Below are 13539 nucleotides of genomic sequence, written 5' to 3'. Positions count from 1 at the left end.
GCCTTAACACACTATGCCCATGCTGTATTCAGTTCTAGAAGAGCTAGACTTGTTGCAGAACTCAGGACAAAACAGAATAATGTGCCGCCACCCCTGCGAACCCCACCCAGGGTAGGATAATGCAAGCATCCTGGGTGCAGGATTTCAAAGGCAAGTTTGCCCTGCTAACCCGATAAGGGTAGGATTCGTGCTAGCACTCCTCAGAATGCAGGATACTCAGAGAGAGAGAGAGAGAGAGAGAGAGAGAGAGAGGCACTCACACAGGAGCACCTGCTCCTGTGACTTTCAACCCCCTTCTCCATCCCCTACCTTTGCCCAACTTTGAGTGGACTGCCTTCCCTATTGGTCCACTCTAACTACTGTTCCTCACCTTCTGACTTCTTCTTACTCCCCCCATATGCTCTCTTCAACAAAAACTTTCTTTTTTTTTTTTTATGGCCTCTGTCAGGAAGCTGAAATGACCCTGGCAGAGCCCAGCCAGAGTATAAGTATTGTGGGCAGCCTGGCTCAACTCCCAGTGGTTGTGGCAGGCAACATAGGGTCCTACTAGGGGCCCTGTGGCCAAGCAGCCAGGGACATAACAACAGAACATAGCACAATACTACATAAACCAGACATTACACTTTTTTCTGGCTCTGCAGTAGTTCTGCATTCCATCACAGAGTAGATATAGTGCAGATGTGGGAAATCCACCGGTGGCACCTGACCCTAAATACTATGTCACTATGTTAGATGATCCTGCTCAGGTTACTGACAATCTGAATAAGTATTTTGCCCCTACATTCATGCATGAGGAATGTTTTAGAGGAGTGGATACCAGAAAGTTTATAAAACTCTACCAGGGAGCTAAATAATTTTGTAATAATTTGAGGAAAGTGAAATTGCTGAAATTAAATGTAAGAAAGGCATTTTTTTTTTCATTATCTACAAGCACACCAGTACTGCACTGCAAGAGCCAAAGCTCATCCGTGCTTTATTGCTCTGGAAGTGGAAAATATTACTTTTCAATCCTTAACTGCACCCTCCCATTTGAAAAATCATATGTAGGAAGGCAAGTTACCGCCTCTGCCCCGTGGAGTTGGATCTCTATTATCTAAACTTTAACTCTCTTTTTCTAACCTTTTAACTTAAAGCATTTGAATCTCAAAATCATCATGAACTCGATGCATTTTCAACTCATTGAGACAATTTGTTTTAAAAAAAAAAAACTTTCAACTTTATAAAATTTTATATTTTTGTATATTTTAAAATTTTGTATTTTTGTATACTTAAAATTTTATACTTTTTATATATGTCATAAAACTGTAAAATTTAAAAACTCAAACTTCTAAAATATAAACTCACTATTTACATATATACATATTTACAATTACCCTCCCTTCTTTCTCAAGCAAACGGCACTTGCGAAGTCCAGGAAGGCAATATATATTAGTCCATGCCAAGCCTTCCTACAAATGCTCTTCTTATATAATCATACCTTGGACAATATTTCATGTGCTCCATATCCTCACAGTGTACCCACATCTACATAATTCATTAGACTACTCCAAGCTTAACTAATTTTTTCTAAGCCCATGCCCCGTCACTGGCATGGTCACAAACATGCCAAGACTAGGCCAATGATGTAACTTCATCTTATTAACTGTGTCAACTCCAGGAATAAACTCGTGAGTGACACAGCCCAACTCAGAACCATCCCACCTTCGTTGAAATATGTCACATAATTCAACTTGTAACCTCTTTTTCCCCCTCCTTTAAACCTAATCTACTATACATTTGTACTGTCTTGTCATATCTATACAAGGCTTCACAGCCATAATTTCAATACATAAGTTTTTCTTAGTGGCATACTTTAAAGATTTCTTGGCAATTACTAAATCAATAGGTTCTTTGCATGCAACAACTTGCAAGGCATCATTTGAGATGGTTCTACAGGCCCGAGTACAAGTCAGAATTGTACAAGTAGCTGGTACAATTCTAACATGAATTGTACAAGCTACTTGGTTTTTAATACAAACTAAGATAATCTGTTCAGGATTTAGACATAAATCAATGTCAGATAAACTGATTGGTAGTGGCAGAGAAAAAATGCATGGGATGCTCATAAATTATCAAGAGATAACTACAAAAATTCATTAGATATAAGCCAGTCTGCAATCCAACCACAAAGCGGGTTAAGCCAAGGCAGATTACAAGTCTCCGTAAAAGAATGCAAAGAAATATAGCAGAATTATTTATGAAAAAACTAGAGAAAGGGATGAATCACATTGGTCTGCTATATAAATGGCAAAATTTGTTGATGATCTTGCTCAGATTACTGACAAAGAGCAGATATTTTGCATTTACTTTTACTCGTGTGGTATTTTATACAGGTGGATATAAAATATCAGAAGTACATCGAACCACAAGGAGATAAATGATTTTATGTGATAGTTGAGAGGAAAGTGGAAGTGGAATTTTTAAAACTAATTGTAAACAAGGCATCTCATGCAATCAGGATGTATCAAATTATATTAAAAAGCGGGTAGCAAAAGAGGTCGGAACATCTTTAGTAACAGTTGAGAGTATCCTGGATTCAGAGGAGTTGCTTATGGACTGGAAATGTGCAAATATATCCCCAATTGACAAAGGGGATTTAAGGGTGTAGTGAGTAATTAATAGTAGCAGTAGTGGCAAATGATTAAAAAAAAAAAAAAAAGCATCATCAGCCAAAAAAAAAAAAAAAAAAGCATCATCAGCCAAAAAAAAAAAAAAAAAAAACACTAATTCCAACAAGAGGGAAGCTGCTTTTAACAGTGTCATGGTGACAAGCAGCTAAGAGCAATATATGACTTAATAAATTCGGCCTTTTTTCACTTAAAACTCTTATTTTACTTCCGAAGGAAAGCTGCCCAACAAACCGAAAACAACAAAAGCGACCCCCCCCCAATGAACACATAATGGAAAGGTGAAATACAAAAATGTGATATCACTAGTGCATAGTGGTATCGCATTTTTAGATTTTATTAAGGCACTTACAGATAAAAGGATATATTCTGAAAACTTGGTATCAATCTGGCTTTTCCTTACAGAGCAATGAAAATTTGAAACAGTGAAATTTCTACTGAATCTGATTTTATTGAATTTTGGATGACTCGAAATATATTTTTAAAAGAATTTTTGAGCATTCCAAATATAAAATTGCATCAAAGTGTGTCCACTGGAAGCTGAGTTTGAGTCACTACATGTGGATAAATTTGGTGAAAACAGTACATGCTTTACACCATATCAACATGCCTTAAAAAAGTTAGGTAATGTACATAATTGCATTATATATTTCAGGTGAGTTTGATTATCACATAATGGACCAAGGGGTTAAAAGCTTCTTAGATGTATTCAGGAAGTGTTTACCAAACCTTCACCATGTGATGTATAGCTGTAAAGTGAAATTTGTATAACAGTTCTCTTTTTTTGAGGGGGGGATGAGTGCAATTACAATTATTTATAATTGGTCTTAAAGGGCTTACATGCACTGAAAATGAGGTATCAATCCCACTTTTCTTTCTCAAACAACCATATCCAAGAGAGGTGTGTGTGTGTGTGTGTGTGTGTGTGTGTGTGTGTGTGTGTGTGTGTGTGTGTGTGTGTGTGTGTAATCAGAACTAATTCTAATACCTTCCCACAGACTAACAGAATACATATTAAAAATTCTGTTCAATCTGCAATCTGACATTTTCTTGTTGAGTAACAGACAAACATCCAAAACATCTTACTAATTTCTAGTTATTTGTATACTTAATGTATACAGATAACTAGAACTTTTATGGGGGGAAAATTTATAGAAGAGTAAACAGGTTATTTACTCGTCCATAAAAAAAATATCATCAGCTATTCTCTAAAAAATCCCATCAGCATTGAGCCTGTTCAATGCTGATGAGATTTTTCCTCTTACTCAGATTACGAACCTGAGGGGGCATAAACCCAAATTGAGGAAAGTCAGTTGTAGAAGAGATGTGTGGAAATTTGTCTTTAGCCAGCAGGTATTTGATTACTGAAACAAACTTCTGTCATTGTGGAAGTTGATAACTTAAATAAATTCAAGGAAGAACTGGACAAACTTTTGGAGCAAATGGATGGGTGAAATGGGAAGTCAATTTTTTTTTGTTGATGCTGTATAAGCTTGCTTTCTTGCATTATATGCCTCTACTAATGCTAACTTAATAATTCAGTCATAATTAATTGAAATAATTATTTTCTTCTAAACAGCTTCTCATACTGTACAATTTCAAATCTGCCTTACCATGGAATATTGTTTCCATATTTGGGATGGTGTCCCCAAAGCTTCTTGACTCTGTCCAAAAGAGGGCAGCCAGGTTAATTAAACACCCATCTTTTACAAACTCTTTCTAAGTATCAGATTTTTCTAGAGAATAGTGCCCAAATATCAGAGCTAGGATTTAATTTTTTTTTTCTTAACCTGGTGTTGGTGGCACCCTAAAGTGTAGCAAAAGCTCTGGTAGGTTGTTGAGCACGTAAGTTGCTCATTAAGTTGTAAGGCATATTAAGGCACATTAAGTTGTAAGGCATATTAAGTTGTAGGAATTGCTGTACACCTGACAGGTGTCCTCTCTCCTCCTTCCTTCCTTTTTAGTTACACATTTTATTATTCTTCACATCACTAATCTTTAAATTGTATCCCTTTGCTTCTTCAACTAAACTTTCTTTATCTATTTCTTCCTCTGCATCACCTAGTTTATTCATCGACATTCTGTCTACGTAAGACAAACTCATCAGGATCAGTTTTGCTCCACTCTATGTTGTTTGAGCAGGGTCCAGAGCTGCTCACCAAGGGAGAGGAAGAGCAGGTTAACCAAAAAAAAAAAAAAAAAAAAAAAGCTATTCCTGCCAATGGTCTTCATTCCAGGTGATCCTGACTACAGGAGTTCCCTCACCAACCATTCCCACTGGTGACCAGGGCTGTCAAACTCTCTTGGTTTGAAGTACATGGAGGAGTGGGACTAGATCTGCTATGCTTTATGAATTCTTTTCATTTTTTTTGTTGGGAGATAACTGAAATGATGTTCAGCTCTTTATTTTTTTAACTTTCTGGTAATGAAGTTCTATGTGGTGCAGTTGGATGAATCCTACTCTCAACTTTGGATGGGATTACTGCTGTCAGTGTTGTTGGTTTGATTTGTTGGTGCAAAGGGCTACTAAGGCCATAATGCACTGCTGCAGTGTACTTACCAGGAATTAGAGCAACTTCATTTTTATTTTAAGTTAATTTCAAGTTAAATCACCTCTACTAATCTTTGTTTATTTATCACTGTTTTAAGTAACACAGTTTTAACTCAAGATTTAGGGTGTAAAATAACTATTAATTATTCTTAAATGAACAGTTTCTAACAGCTCTGTAATTAAGTGAATAATGAAATATTTTTTGAAAATACTACTAAAATATTCTAAATGGCATACAACCTTCTGTATGTATAATTTTTAACTAGCTTATATATTTCCCCAATTAACAATTAAATGGAGAGTGTAAATTTGATTTAACTGTTGTGCTCTCTTTTTAAACAAAATCTATAGCTATGGAAATAAGCAGATGATACCCTTTTGCAAAATTAGAAACAATTTAAAATATTAGTAAACTACTTAAAACATTCAAATTACTGAAATACAATTATAGTCAAAGTTCTATATAATAACTCTCCACCGGAATGAGAAAACAGTCATTATATCGGACAGGCATCATATCAATTGTTCATAAAACACTATTAGGTTAAAGAGAAATTGGCTGGGACCAACCACATAGGACGTTATAACATGTGGGACATTAAAAAGAGGGTTGCTATAAAGAGTTTTGACTGTATTTACTACCATATCATATTAAAATCATATATATATATATATATATATATATATTAATTCCATATCATAATAAAACATTAATTTAAAATTAATTTAATTTAATATTAATTTAAAATTAATATCTGACACAGAAAATTTAAATTAATTAATTTAAAATTATATTAATTTAAAATTAAGATCTGACACAGAAAATGATTAAATGATGTGAAGAATGCAGTCAAGTTGAGTAAAGCTCAGTAACACATTTCTACTAACAGAATTAAGAGTGTATAGCAGGAAAGTCAATTTTAAGGATTCAGAAATAAGTAAAGAGTATCAGCAATTCGGTTGCTTGCTATATAGTTTAAGGACTATTCATTAATTTATTTGTGGTAATACTCCAGAATAATAACAATAATTTTTAATTAAAAAAAACAATATATATATATATATATATATATATATATATATATATTATTTTATCTTTCTATTGTGGTTTATTGTGTTTATTTTCTTAATTACGGGTGTTTTCTACTCATAGGTATTATGGTTAATACATTACTGGTCTTTAAGCTAGCCTAAACCCGGTTATCTTAAATGCCCAGGGCCTATTCATTTTTTATTTTTCAACTTGTTACGTATTGCTAAAGAAATTGTCATATTAATTATAGATGAAAAACTGTAGCAATACTACTTTATGACAAAATGATAAAATATTAAACATTTTTATACATTTATTGTATTACATCTTTATACATATTTGTATTACATCACATGGTCGTCAATCCCCTACTTCATCGGGGGCTTTGAGCGGATTGACGGTCCATTCGATGTAATGCATTACTTACTTACCCGTTTCTGTTTGTATCTATCACAGCTTTGCTATTTTGTCCGATACTGAATTCTAAGTTTCTTTTAAATTCCCATTTTTGTCCCTTTCCCATTGCTATTAGTTAAATAGGTATTATTTATTATAAATTTATTATGAACCGAATTAATATCCCATAATTTCTACAGCAACCGTGATAGAATACACATATATAAAAATGTTTATATAAAAAATAAAAAAAATATATAAAAATGTATAAAAATGTTTAATATTTTATCATTTTGTCATAAAGTAGTATTGCTACAGTTTTTCATCTATAATTAATATGACAATTTCTTTAGCAATACGTAACAAGTTGAAAAATAAAAAATGAATAGGCCCTGGGCATTTAAGATAACCGAGTTTAGGCTAGCTTAAAGACCAGTAATGTATTAACCATAATACCTATGAGTAGAAAACACCCGTAATTAAGAAAATAAACACAATAAACCACAATAGAAAGATAAAATAATAATATGTACTCTGTTCGTACCCGGGCATTGCTAAAACAGCTACCGGGACAACAGAAAAATCTAGAAATAATTTAAGGAAAACCACTATAAAAGTATATTAAAAGTAAAATACAACATAAATTATCATATTACTAAAGAATAATATATATATATTAAAAAAAACAACTCACAACTGTGACTTATTACTATTAGGTCCAGAATTTGCCATGCTTAAAATACCCCTTCCTTGATGATTTAGATTTGGCCTAAATTCGTCGTTAAATGTCTTTCCCCAGGCAGATTCACCACCAGTTCCTGTGGCTGTAGGATCACCTCCTTGAATCTTTAGGATGCCAAAACAATACATAAATAAATATTTAGCAGAGATTTAGAAATAATCAATTCCTAAAGGCACATTAAAATTACTATTAATAAAAATCATTACTAAAGCACAGATGGAATCATAAATAGAAACACTCAATGGTAAAATTTTCTGTAATTAATGTAACACTTCAAATAGCAACCCATCATGCTTTTAATAACTTGTTTTTTTCAAATTGCCGGTTCGGAAGTCAAGAAAGTTGTGTGAATGATGAAAGATGAACAAAATTAGTCACCATATGCAGTCATCCAATATTGGGGGGGGGGGGTCAAAGCCATTTCGTGAGGATATGGTTACAACATTGGGGGAGCATGCCCCTTCCTATTCTCTGGTTAAGAAGTGGGCAAGTGGGGTATTAATGACAGTTTCCATGATCTATTGATGAGTGATTGACAAGTGACAGTCTTGTTCATTGCCAGTATCTTGGACATCTCACTTGAATGTGAGTAATATATTAGCATTAATGCCCTCTGAGCTGATTATTCTGAGCAAGATGAAGAATCCAATTGGCATTGAGCATGCTCAAACCATTCAAAGCCTTATACACCTCTATCAGATCACCTCGCCGGTGCCTAGTCTCCAGACTCTGTAATTTGCAAAACTTAAGCCTTTCTTCGTAAGAGCAACCCTTTGTTCCATTCACTAATCTTGTTGCCCTTCTCTGTACCCGTTCCAGCAGCTCTACATCCTTGTTGAAATGAGGCCTCCAGACCTGTATACAGTACTCAAGATGTGGCCTAACCATTGCCTTATACAAGGGAATAATCACCTCCTTATCCCTGCTAGAAAAATTCCTGTATATCATTGGCAAGACACCGTGAGCTACTCTTGCAGCTCGTCTGCACTGCTCAGAGAACTTCATATCTGCCTGCACAATTACCCCCAGGTCCTTTTCATTCTCCACCACTGTCAGTGTAGTACCGCAGAGTTGATACGTTGCTCTGGGGTTACTGTTTCCCATATGTAGTACTTTACATTTGTCAATGTTAAACTTCATTTGCCACCTCTCAGCCCATCTGTTCAACCTTTCCAGATCCTGTTGCAGCAGCATAGCGTCAGTGGTGTCTTTAACAACCCTGCCAACCTTTGTATCATCTGCAAACTTGGACATTAAACTTGATATCCCATCATCAATATCATTAATAAACACCGAAAACAACAGCAGACCCAACACTGAACCCTGAGGAACTCCACTAATAATATTAGTCCACATTGAGCAGTGTCCATTGATTACCATTCTCTGTCTTCTGCCACTCAACCATCCCCTTATCCATAGCAGCAATTTGCCTCCAATGCCACACTGCTCCAATTTGTGCAGCAATCTTCCATGTGCAAAACAGTATCAAAAGCCTTTCTAAGATCCAAATATATAATATCAAAGTTATTCCCTGCATCCAGTTCTTTTGTGACTACATCATAGTATCCAATCAAATTGGTCAGGCAAGACCTGCCCTTAACAAAACCATGCTGCGTCTTGAGCTATAACTGAATTCTTGTCTAGATGATCCTGCAGTGCTTCTTTAACCAGTGCCTCCATTAATTTACCTGGAACAGAAGTTAAACTCACAGGTCTATAATTACTTGTGTCAGCCTTTGATCCTCCTTTGTGAATTGGGGTTACATTTGCACATCTCCAGTCTATGGGTACCTCCCCTGAGTCCAAAGAAGCTCTCATAATTATGGCTAGGGGTTTGCTTACTTCCTTTGCTGCCTCCTTTAATATAACTGGATAGATCCCATCCACCCCAGGTGCCTTTTTTATGTTTATCCTCAACAATCTCTCCTCCACTTTCCTCTCAGTTATTACAAAATCATCCAGCTGACTGCCAATGTTTACTTTACCTACATCATTCTCCTTCCTGAATAACTCCTCATGCGTGAACGTAGGTGCAAAATACTCGTTTAGATTGTTAGCCACCCGAGCAGGATTCTCAACTGTTGAACCATCAATATCCAGCGGACCAATCTGATTCATCCCTTTCCTTCTTGAGTTTAAATAGGTAAAGAACTCCTTTCTGTTTTTCTTTGCATCCTTTGCCAAGGATTTTTCGTAGTCTGCCTTTGCCTGCCTAATCTCCTTTGTGACTTGGTTACAGACCAACTTATATCTATCATAGGCTTCCATATCACCCATTAATTTGTATGTATCCCATGCATTTTTCTTGTCTGCCACATGTCTCATTAGTTCATCTGACAACCATTTAGGCCTAAACCTTGAACAATATTTCTTAGTTGGTATGTAAAGCCTCCAAGATTAGTTCCTTGAACTAATTCTTGCTGCGAAAAAGGTAACCATGATGGGTCCCAAAGTTGTTGAAAGCAGATCAAAAATGCACAAGAGTTGTCAATTCAAGTGAACATTTGCATCATTTGTAAGCAGATCCAGAATATTTCCTAGTGAAGTTTGTGACCATGGATGAGACGTGGAACCATCACTTTCAGACAGAGAAAAGGCCTGACAGTCACAGGGACATATTATAACAGACCTTGTGAAGCATTTGCATGAACTCTGTACCTGGTCTGTACTTGTTAACAGGAGAGACTGCTTCTACAGGGATGGGATACACTTAAATAGAAAGGGCGCAAGAATGTTTGCTGATGCTATCGAGGCAGTGTTAGGTGGGTCGGAAAACTGCTAGATTGGGGGGATACAAGGACTAATAGATTAACAGTAGCCACTGGCAGAGGTGAAAGTGATTCTTGCACTGCTTCTATTGGAATGAGCCGCAGCCTGGAAAATAAGATGCAGGATATTTCAGAGACTGCTGGGAATCATTGGGGTACAAATAAACACATAGGTTGTGTTAGGGTAGCTAAGAAAAAGAACAGGTGCATGTATACTTGCGAATACACCAATGCTATGAGTTTAGTAAATAAATTTGATGAATTTGAGGTATTGCTCAAAACATCCAAGGCAGATATTGTGGAGATTTCAGAGACTTGGTGTCACACAGATATAAGGAATGCAGAACTGGAATTTGGGGAGTACAATGTCTACAGAAAGGATAGACAGGGTGGTAAGGGAGGAGGGGTTATGCTATTAGTTAAGAAATACATAAAATCCAAGGAAGTGAAGCCAGTCGACATTGCTGGACAGTGCAGTGTCGAGTCAGTTTGGTGTGACATAAGCATTGGGAGATCAAAATTGAGAGTAGGAGTGTGCTATAGGCCTAATGACTCTGATGAGTATAATAAGAAACTGTACGGGGAAATAGAGTGGGACAGTAAATCAGAGAGTCTTATAATGGGGGATTTTAATTTCCCAGATATTGACTGGAAATTTGGGGCTGGTCACTCACACATTAGCAAGGCTTTTGTGGATTTATTGGATGATTGTTTTTTCATATCAGTATGTTCGGGAGGCAAATAGAGGGAGTAATACTCTTGATTTGATTATCAGTAGTGATTCTTCATGCATTAAGAATCTGCAGGTAAATGAACCACTAGATGGCAGTGATCACAGTGTGCTGAAATGGGATTTACTCAAAGAGGTAACTACCATTAGGGGTAAAGGGAAGGGTTATTGCTTTTGTAAAGGCGACTACGATGGACTGAGACAGTATTTAAATTCTATACAGTAGGACCAACTGATGATGTTACCAACAGCAAATTCAAAATGGGAAGAATTCAAAGAACTTATCTTGAAAGCTACTAGGCTTTACATACCAACTAAGAAATATTGTTCACGGTTTAGGCCTAAGTGGATGTCAGATGAACTAATGAGACATATGGCAGAGAAGAAAAATGCATGGGATACATACAAATTAACACGTGACACAGAAGCCTATGATAGATACAAGTTGATCTGTAACCAAGTTACAAAGGAGGTTAGGCAGGCGAAGGCAGATTACGAGAAATCTTTGGCAAGGGATGCAAAGAAAAACAGCAAAGAGTTCTTTACTTATGTAAACTCTAGAAGGAAGGGGAAGAATCAGATTGGTCCACTTGATATCGATGGGTCAGCTGTTGATGATCTTGCTTAGGTAGCTAACAAACTGAATGAATATTTTGCATCGACATTCACACATGAGGAGTTATTCAGCAAGGGGAATGCCAGAGGTATATTCAACTCTGGCAGTAAGCTAGAGAATCTTGTAATAACTGAGATTAAAGTGGAGGAGAAATTGTTGAAGATAAATACAAGAAAGGCACCTGGGGTGGATGGGATCTATCCAGTTATATTAAAGGAGGCAGCAAAGGAAGTAAGGAAACCCTTAGCCATAATTATGAGAGCTTCCTGACTCAGGGGAAGTACCCATGGACTTGAGAAGTGCAAATGTGACCCCAATTCACAAAGGAGGATCAAAGGGCGACACAACTAATTATAGACCTGTTAGTTTAACTTCTGTTCCTGGAAAATTAATGGAGGCACTGGTTAAAGAAGCACTGCAGGATTATCTAGACAAGACTTCAGTTATAGCTCAGACACAGCATGGTTTTGTTAAGGGGAAGTCTTGCTGGACCAATTTGATTGGCTACTATGATGCAGTCACAAAAGAACTGGATGCAGGGAATAACTTTGATATTATATACTTGGATCTTAGAAAGGCTTTTGATACTGTTTTGCACATGGAAGACTGCTGCACAAATTGGAGCAGTGTGGTATTGGAGGCAAATTGCTGCTATGGATAAATGGGTGGCTGAGTGGCAGAAGACAGAGAGTGGTAATCAATGGGCACTGCTCATCGTGGACTAATGTTATTAGTGGAGTCCCTCAGGGTTCAGTATTGGGTCCATTATTGTTTTATGTATTTATAAATGATATTGATGATGGTATATCAAGCTTAATGTCCAAGTTTGCAGACGATATGAAGGTTGGCAGGGTTGTCAAGGACACTATGCTACTTCAACAGGATATGGAAAGGTTGAGCAGATAGGCTGAGAGGTGGCAAATGAAGTTTAACATTGACAAATGTAAAGTACTACATATGGAACACAGCAACCCCAGAGCAATGTATCAACTCTGTGGTACCACACTGACAGTGGTAGAGAATGAAAGGGACCTGGGGGCAGTTGTGCAGGCGGATATGAAGTTTTCTGACAGTGCAGACAGGCTGCAAGAGTAGCTCATGGTGTATTGTCGATGATATATAGGAATTTTTCTAGCAGGGATAAGGAGGTGATTATTCCCTTGTATAAGGGAATGGTCAGACCACACCTAGAGTACTGTATACAGTCTGGAGGTCTCATTTCAAGAAGGATGTAGAGATGCTGGAACGAGTACAGAGAAGGGCAACAAGATTAGTGAATGGAACAAAGGGGTGCTCTTACGAAGAAAGGCTTAAGTTTTGCAAATTACAGTGTCTGGAGACTAGGCACCGGCGAGGTGATCTGATAGAGATGTATAAAGCCTTGAATGGTTTGAGCATGCTCAATGCTGATGGGATTCTTCCTCTTGCTCAGAATAATCACCTGAGAGGGCATAAATTCCAATTGAGAAAGAATAGATGTAGGATAGATGTGAGGAAATTTGCCTTTAGCCAGCGGGTGGTTGGTTGGTGGAATAGACTTCCATCCCTTGTCGTGGAAGTTGATAGCCTAAATAAGTTTAAGTATCAGCTGGACAGGTATTTCGAACGAACAGAGGGGTGAAGTGGAAGTGGTTATTTTTTATTTATTTATTTATTATTTTTTTTTTAATTTTTATTTTTTTGGCTGATGCTGCATAAGCTTGCTTTCTTGCATCAAATGCCTCTACTAATGCTAACTCCTTTACTGAGGAAAACTTAGTAAAGGAAACTTGTTTAACCAGGACAACATGCCTACTCAGAAGTCTGCACTGCATGGGTGCAGCTTTGAAAGCTTGGACCATTCTCCATATTCATCAAATGTAGCACCACAGGATTTTCTCCTATTTCCTAATTTGAAAAAATACTTGGGTGACATCCATTTTCCCACTGACAGCAACATCATTACTGCAGTGGATACATTCCTTGAGGCCCAGGAGAATATTTTCTTCACAGCCGAAATCTATGCATTGCTGCATCATTGGCAAAGATGTATTGACT

At 36.8% G+C, this 13539-nt stretch overlaps 1 protein-coding gene across 1 annotated transcript in view; it reads right to left on the bottom strand.

The window, feature by feature from the left end:
- Positions 1 to 13539, bottom strand: part of LOC150081840 (RING-type E3 ubiquitin-protein ligase PPIL2) — a 353530-nt gene that overhangs the window by 143273 nt on the left and 196718 nt on the right. Inside the window, exon 11 of the mRNA XM_090379747.1 lies at positions 7341 to 7492. Within this exon, the coding sequence (XP_090235873.1) occupies positions 7341 to 7492 (152 nt within the window). The remainder of the gene's footprint in view (positions 1 to 7340; positions 7493 to 13539) is intronic.

This window comes from Mastigoproctus giganteus, chromosome 8, assembly GCF_048544385.1.
Source record: "Mastigoproctus giganteus isolate SK-2022 chromosome 8, ASM4854438v1, whole genome shotgun sequence".
Classification (NCBI taxonomy): domain Eukaryota; kingdom Metazoa; phylum Arthropoda; class Arachnida; order Uropygi; family Thelyphonidae; genus Mastigoproctus; species Mastigoproctus giganteus.
Note: the sequence above shows the minus strand (reverse complement) of the source record. Positions and strands in the feature narration are given on the sequence as shown.